The following is a 7,686-nucleotide window of genomic DNA, read 5'->3' as shown; positions in this document are numbered from 1 at the left end:
GCGCTATGCTTGTGTTAGGGATTGAAGGGACCAAAGCAGAGTGGGAGGGTGAATCTCCCTTCCTGTCAAGGGGCGGAGAGGGGGAAGGGACTCCGGGCCCATCAGAAGGAGCTGAGCCTCTCAAACATCAAGAGGCCCCCGGCCGACCACCACCTGCTCACCTGAGCTCAGTCAGCTTCTTTGCCATGGGCCAGGGCTTGCTCCGCACGGTGGCAATGAGCTTCTTCTTGTCTTCCAGCTGCTCCAGGATTCGGGCCAGTTCCTCCTCTGACAGAGACTCCCCGACAGAGGCACTGGAGGCCAAGGAGGGCGATCTGGAGGCAGAGCCCGGGGCAGAGGAGGGGAGAGTGAGAAGTTGGTGTCTTTAGACACCCTGCGGAATGTAGGGGAGCCCACGGGCAAGGCAGGCGGGCTGTGTTCCGAGCCTCCCAGCCCTGACCACCCCTCAGAGGCCCGCCCCTGCTCAGAAGCCCTCAGTGACTCCCAGCCCCCATCAGAAGAGACTGCCACTCTGTCCTGTAGCCTAAGACACCGGGAGGGTCGCCTCCCCCAACTCGATTTCTCTGCGTGCTCCCCGCCCGCCACATTCTAGCACAGTGCTGCCCAGGGGAGATACAGCCTGAGCCACGCGTTGTCATTTGAAATTTTTCTTTTTTAATTTAAAAAAAATTTTTTTTAATGTTTATTTATTTTTGACAGAGAGAGACAGAGCATGAGCGGGGGAGGGGCAGAGAGAGAGGGAGACACAGAATCTGAAACAGGCTCCAGGCTCTGAGCTGTCAGCACAGAGCCCGACGCGGGGCTCGAACTCACGGACCGCGAGATCATGACCTGAGCTGAAGTTGGCCTCTTAACCGACTGAGCCACCCAGGTGCCCCAAAGTTAGGTCGATTTCAAAACTACAGCTGTCCATCCAAGTGAAGTAAATTCACTAACTTTTGTGTCAGCTCAGTAGCATTAACACCGAATTAAAATGAAGTTAAGTGAGGGGTGCCTGGATGGCTCAGTCAGTTAAGCAAACTCTTGGTTTCAGCTCAGCTCATGATCTCACGGTTCGTGAGATCGAGCCCCAAGTTGGGCTCCGTGCTGGCATGCGGAGTCTGCTTGGGATTCTCTCTCTCTCTCTCTCTCTTTCTCTCTCTCTCTCTGCCCTTTCCCTGCTCGCGCGCTCTCTCTCTCTCAAAATAAAAAAAAAATAAATAAACTTAAAAAATAAAGTGAAGTTAAATTAGAAATTCAGCTCCTTGGTCACACTGGCCACATTTCAAGGGCTCAGCATGTGGCTGGTGGCCGTCGTACTGGATGGCATGGGGGAGGAGACTTGCATCCGGAAACCTTCTCCCTGTGTAAGGAGCCTCAACATCTCACAGCTGAGACCACATGTGTTCGGCTGCCACAAAATTTAAAAAAACCACTTTTTAAATGTTTACTTATTTTTGAGAGAGAGAGAGAGAGAGCAAGAGGGGGAGGGTCAGAGAGAGAGGGAGACACAGAATCCAAAGCAGGCCCCAGGCTCCCAGCTGTCAGCACAGAGCCTGACGCGGGGCTCGAACTCACGAACCACAAGATCATGACCGGAGCCGAAGTTGGACGCTCAACCTACTGAGCCACCCGGGCATCCCCAGCTGCTGCAACATTTAAGTTGTTGTGTGTGTTCCTCACAGTGTCCTTTGCTTGCGGAAAAAAACTCTGAGCGGGACAGCTGCCCATGGGGTGAGGGAGTGGGTGGAGAAGGCCAGGCCCAGGCAGCCTTCTTAGCCACTTCCATAAATGTAAATACAGGATGTGGGCTTGGGTCCCTGCAGGTTTTAGAGAACAATTTGCAGCAGTCCCCATGAGTTTTAATTTCTGAGGAACTCAAAGAACGGAGGAGACCTCATGGGCCAGAGGAGAGAAGAGGGGTCCAGCACCTCGCTGGACAGCCGAGGGCACAGGGGTGTCTTGCCGTGCCTCATGCACATCCCTTGACAGCTTCCTTTGAGTCTCTCCTCAGGGGTCCCTCGGTCTGGGAGTGCGGGGCATTCAGGCTTTGCCTCAATTCCCCGTGTGCTTCAGGGACTGGCCGAAATGCTTACCTTCTCGATGGAGAAACCCGGATGCCTCAAGGCCCCATGGAAAAGGCATTTCATCAAACCCTTTCTCGAGTGCATATTGCTTTCCGCCTTGTCTTAGGATGACTGGTGCCCATGTCCTATCTTACCTACTAGACTGTCAGCGTCTGGGGAACACGACTGAGTCTTTTCCGTCTCTCTCTCTGCCCTGCCGTGACACTCGGCTGAGAATGGCACCCCTCGCTTTGCCTCTGCCGTCCAGACACCTGCGGTCTGCTTGGGGTGGGGCAGCCTCCCTCGAATGCTCAGGACACTTCAGGGCTTGATCAACATGCATTCAAGTTCTCTTTAAGTTGCTCCGGGCACCATGATGCACTCTTTACCCCTTTAGCTTATGTCCAAGGACAATCAGGCAGGAGACAAAAGCCCTAACCAAGCCGGAGATGACCGGCATGGGTGACAGAGGAAATCAGTGGCCCTTTTGAGGGCCTCAGTTCCCTCTGTAAAGGCAGGGAGGGGCGGTGGAACACCCTTTTGAGGGGGTTAGACCCCAGTGGGAAGGAACATCACCTTCACCCTAGCCCTACTTCCTTCCACTGTTTCAAAAGCCTCTGCAGCCATTATCAACAGGGATTCTTAAAACATCCTGGGAAGTGAGGAAAGCTAAAAGGGGGGGGTGGGGGCAAAGAGAAGGAGATGTCCCATCAAAATTGGCAGCAAAGAGGGGCGCCTGGGTGGCGCAGTCGGTTAAGCGTCCGACTTCAGCCAGGTCACGATCTCGCGGTCCGGGAGTTCGAGCCCCACATCGGGCTCTGGGCTGATGGCTCAGAGCCTGGAGCCTGCTTCTGATTCTGTGTCTCCCTCTCTCTCTGCCCCTCCCCCGTTCATGCTCTGTCTCTCTCTGTCTCAAAAATAAATAAGCGTTAAAAAAAAAAAAAAAAAAAATTGGCAGCAAAGAATGGAACCCAAATCGTGACTTGCTGACTCCTGAAGCTGGCTCTGTCTGTGAACCCACATGTGCCAGCGCTAATGGAACGAAGGAAAAAAACAAACCCCCCACATCCTAGGTTTCAGGGCTGGTGGAATCCTCGAGGGTCCTTTAAATCAATGCCACCTTTCACAGAAGAGGACGCAGGTCCAGACTGGGGAAATGGTGTGCTTAAGTCCTACGATGACTCCTAAATCCAGTTTTGTTCTTTTCTCTCAGTTCCTCTTCAAGAGCTGCGGTGAGCCACCAGCTGAAATTTAGGAGACTTGGGATCTGGTCCCACCCCGCTGCCATGTCACCTCCCCACTCAGTACGTCCACTTGCACCTGCCGGACATGAGGCACTGCGGTTGAGAGCACCCAGTGTCCCCTCCGCCTAGCGTGGCCAAGACCCTCTTCCCATTTCTGCCCCAGATGGGGAGAGCAGGGTGGTGGAAAAGCGGGGGACAAACAGAAGCAGGAGATTGGAGGGGTCACCTATACCAGGGGAGGGGACATCAGCCCTTTGTCACGGGAGGGAGAAAGGCCAAAGGAGAGGAGGGCACTGATCATAAACGCACTGGATCAGAATCACAACATACCTGTGCTTCTTCAGCTGCTTCCACGTCTCCTCCTTCCTCGGCACCTCCTTTCCCTTCTTTGAGGGTGCTCTCTGCTCCTTGAGGGAAGTCCTCCCATCCTTCTTCCTCCTCTCGGTGCAGGTCCTCTCTGTGGAGCTCCGCCCCCGTTCCCCCAGCTCTTCTCGGTGTCTCCTGCGCTCTGCCTGCTTCCTCCGGGGGGACCCCGGCCCTGGGCTGCCCCCGGCCCGTTCCTTCTGGCCAGGCTGGGCTCCGCGCCTGCCCGCGGCACCCTCGGCTCTGGGAGCCCGCTTCTTTGAGGGTCTCCTCCCGGACCTGTCACCTGCAGGGGCAGGAATTGGACAGTTCTGGCCTCACCCGCCTCCACCCCAGGAAAGTGCCCCCGGCTGTGAGACACCAGCTGTCCAAGATACTTCCTGGAGCTTGTTGGCTCCAAAGGCCACCTCTTTCGGAGCCCCTGGTCTGCGATGAGAATTAACGTCTCCCTCTTCTGACCGGTTGGCACTCCCACACTCTTACCTAAACCTCAGGTAGATGGGGGGCCACCCGGGTGGCTTAGTCGGTTGAGTGACCGACTCTTGGTTTTGGCTCAGGTCGTGATCTTACCGTTCGTGGGTTTGAACCCCACGTCGGGCTCTGCACGGACAGTGTGGAGCCTGCTTGGGCTTCCCTCTCCCTCTCTCTGCCCCTCCCCCACTCATGTGCACGCTCTCACGCTCTCTCTCAAAAAATAAATAAACATTACAAAAAATAAATAAATAAAGCTCGGTTAGAGATTTAGGCACATGCCTTTCCTCTTTGTGGGTGTGCAGCTCTTTGGGGTCAGAGCGGAGTCACCTCCTGACCCCCAGGGCCAGGCCAAGCCCCCGTCTCTGTTTGGCGAGGCTCTGTCTGGACCACTGACAGGCTCCTTTCTCCAGGGGCTGCTGTCTCACAGGACCCCGCCCGTGAGTGCGTGTATCAACCATGACTTTGTAGCATTGGCAAACGGCCTGGTTGAACAGAATCTACAGTATGAAATTTCCTCAACAGTTTGCCCAACAGCTAGGCTAAGTACAACTATTCACAAAGTTACGAATTACATGCGGGCAAGGTTATCATGAAGTTCTGGTATGAATAACCAACCTCTTCGTCACTTACTAGCTGGGTGTCTTTGAGCAAGTCACTTGACCTCTCTGAGCTCCCGTCTGCCATGGGGATGTTCATACTTTCTCCATCAGCTTGTTAATGAACACAGAACAGTGACTGACATCTGAGAACGGATGACACTCCCCTGATAATTTATCCAGAAATAAAGTATTAAAAAAATGTTTTTAAATGTTTATCTTTGAGAGAGATTGAGAGCATGAGCGGGGGAAGTGCAGAGAGAGAGGGAGGCAGGATTGGAAGCAGGCTTCAGGCTCTGTGCTGACAGATAGCTGGATGCGGGGCTCGAACTCATGAACTGAGGTCGAGATCATGACCTGATGAAGTTGGAGGTTTAACCAACTGAGCCACCCAGGTGCCCCAGAAATAAGATATTTTTTACTTCTAGAAAGAACACAGGTTACGAGCTATGTTGGTTTGCATGAAAAGATCATGTCTATCATTTATTATCTCTGTGGCCACAAATAAATTACTTTTCTGCACCTCAGTTTCCTCATCTGTAAAATGGCTCTGGTAACCCTTATTTCCTTATGTGGTTGGGAGGTTAATTAAAAGCACGAGTAGGGGCGCCTGGGTGGCTCGGTTGGTTAAGCGTCCGACTTTGGCTCAGGTCATGATCTCACGGTTCATGAGTTCGAGCCCCGTGTCGGGCTCTGTGCTGACAGCTCAGAGCCTGGAGCCTGCTTCGGATTCTGTGTCTCCCCCTCTCTCTGCCCCTCCCCCGCTCATACTCTATCTCTGTCTCTCTCTCAAAGACAAATAAACACTAAAAAAATAAAAATGAAAAGCAGGAGTAAAAAGTCTGGCCCATGGGGTGTATTCAACGAAGGCCCCTTCCCCTCCTGTCTCCAGCCTGCCTCCCACTTTTGCGCCCGGAGGCCCTGCCTCTGAGTGGGCAGTGCCTGGGAACTCTTCTGCAGGGCACTTGGTCTCATTGTCCACAGGAGCCACCATCCAGGCTTTTGTGTCATGGCCAGGCAGATTTCCCCAGCTGCATTGCAAGAGCCCCAACTTTGGGCAGAGCAGAGTAGAAGTTCATCACCTGCCATTCCCAGCAGCAGTCATGGAGGCTGGGACGTGGACTCTCAGCTTCCCAAATTCTCACCTCTACCCTACTCCTTATGCAGTCTCTCAAGGCTGTGCATGCAATGCAGTGGCCACAGAGAGCTTTCCTAGCTGCTTCCCTGCCCCTAGAGATTTTACATTCTGAGAAGCAGGCCACCCTGTCAAACAGCAACCAGAACTAGTTTGTGGTAGGTGGGGCTGGATTTGGGCAGGCGGAGTTGGGGACTCAGAGTCTGGCTGTCTGGGTCTGAAGTCTGGTTCTGATGGTTATTATCTGGGTACGGCTGGGCAGGTTGCTTTTTCTTTCTGAGTCAGCTTCCTTGTGGGTACTCTGGTAAGTGCTGCCCCTGGTCAACCCAGATCCCATTACCGGGCCACTGCATCATCCCCTGGTTCCTGGGCATGGTGGCTCTAACAGCTCACAGGCTCTCCCTTCTCCAGGGAGCCTTTGGTTGACGGGAGCCATCTTGCCGGGAAATGCCCAGATGTTTACATCCCTTTCCTCTCCTTGAGTCAGCCCATGGCCAATTACTAACTGATACAGAGGTACAAAAGTCCAGTCTTCTGCCTCAAGGCTGAGCAAATCTGTGGCTCATTCATACTCCAGAGCTTCCTGTGGGATCACAGGATGGTTAGAGTCCATCTGAGTATACATCCTGGCTCGATTCCTTCCCTTGCCCTGTCCTGCTTCCCTCACTCCTTGTCTCTTGACAGCCATCCTCGATAAATCACATGCCCACAAATCCCCATACCAGGCTCTGCTTCCAGGGAACCTGATCGATCTATAGGCACCTACCTCAAAGTGTGGTCGGGAAATCCAACCGAGATAGTATCAGTGCAAGTGTGATGGGAGCTGGAGTTAGATTTAGTGAGTGCAATTTGCATTGAGGTTCAGAGAGAAGCTACTCAAAGTTCTCTTTTTGGGTTGCAAACCAGGATATTGGTGGCGTATTCAAATGGGCAATGTGCCTGCCTGCTTGGCTACAGGCTACAGCAGCAAATGAGATTGACAAGATTCTATCCCTCAACACATTTTGAGTTAGTGGAAGAGATAGCGTGATCAGTTCTATGATTCAAGACGCACAGGCGTGGGCTTCACCCAGACTTAACGAAGGCCTTTCGAAGGAGGAAACTGATAAGCTGAGATCTAAGACCTTATTCTTTTTTTTTTAATTTTTTTTTCCCAACGTTTATTTATTTTTGGGACAGAGAGAGACAGAGCATGAACGGGGGAGGGGCAGAGAGAGAGGGAGACACAGAATCGGAAACAGGCTCCAGGCTCTGAGCCGTCAGCCCAGAGCCCGACGCGGGGCTCGAACTCCCGGACCGCGAGATCGTGACCTGGCTGAAGTCGGACGCTTAACCGACTGCGCCACCCAGGCGCCCCACTAAGATCTTATTCTTAACTGATCCAACAGATAAGAGTTTGTTTAACATAATAATAGCAAAATATATTGGATGACTATAGCGCATGGATAAGTGAAATGACTTGGCAGTGGTGATAAGGGGACAGGAAGGAGGAACTGGAAGAAATACTCTGTTATAAGGAACCTGCACCACCCATAAAGTGGTATAATGTTATTTGAAAGTGGACTTGTGTTAATTATAAATGGATATTGCAAGCTCTAGCGATATTTAGTTGTACTAAAAAAAGTACAACTGATACGCTAAAAAGGGAGAGAAACTGGAATCATAGGACATGCTCAGTCAAAACCACAAAATGTAAAGGAAGGGTGGAAGACAAAACTAGGAACAAAAAACAAGGGCAATGAATAGAAAACAGCAACAAATATGGCCAATATTAATCTAACCATATCAATAATCACTTTAACCACAATGGTCTAAATATACCAATTAGA

General features: G+C 52.1%; 1 protein-coding gene across 1 annotated transcript in view; it reads right to left on the bottom strand.

The window, feature by feature from the left end:
* TMC2 (transmembrane channel like 2) overlaps positions 1 to 6,231 on the bottom strand; it is a 56,851-nt gene extending 50,620 nt beyond the window's left edge. Inside the window, exons 1-3 of the mRNA XM_040446810.1 lie at positions 6,198 to 6,231; positions 3,620 to 3,938; positions 162 to 314 (exon numbers count right to left, since the gene is read on the bottom strand). Coding sequence (XP_040302744.1) covers positions 162 to 314; positions 3,620 to 3,938; positions 6,198 to 6,231 — 506 coding nt within the window. The remainder of the gene's footprint in view (positions 1 to 161; positions 315 to 3,619; positions 3,939 to 6,197) is intronic.
* Positions 6,232 to 7,686: the final 1,455 nt, after the last annotated feature.

Source organism: Herpailurus yagouaroundi, unplaced genomic scaffold, assembly GCF_014898765.1.
Source record: "Herpailurus yagouaroundi ecotype Mexico unplaced genomic scaffold, PumYag 196, whole genome shotgun sequence".
Taxonomy (NCBI): domain Eukaryota; kingdom Metazoa; phylum Chordata; class Mammalia; order Carnivora; family Felidae; genus Herpailurus; species Herpailurus yagouaroundi.
This window is presented reverse-complemented; position numbering and strand designations above follow the sequence as displayed.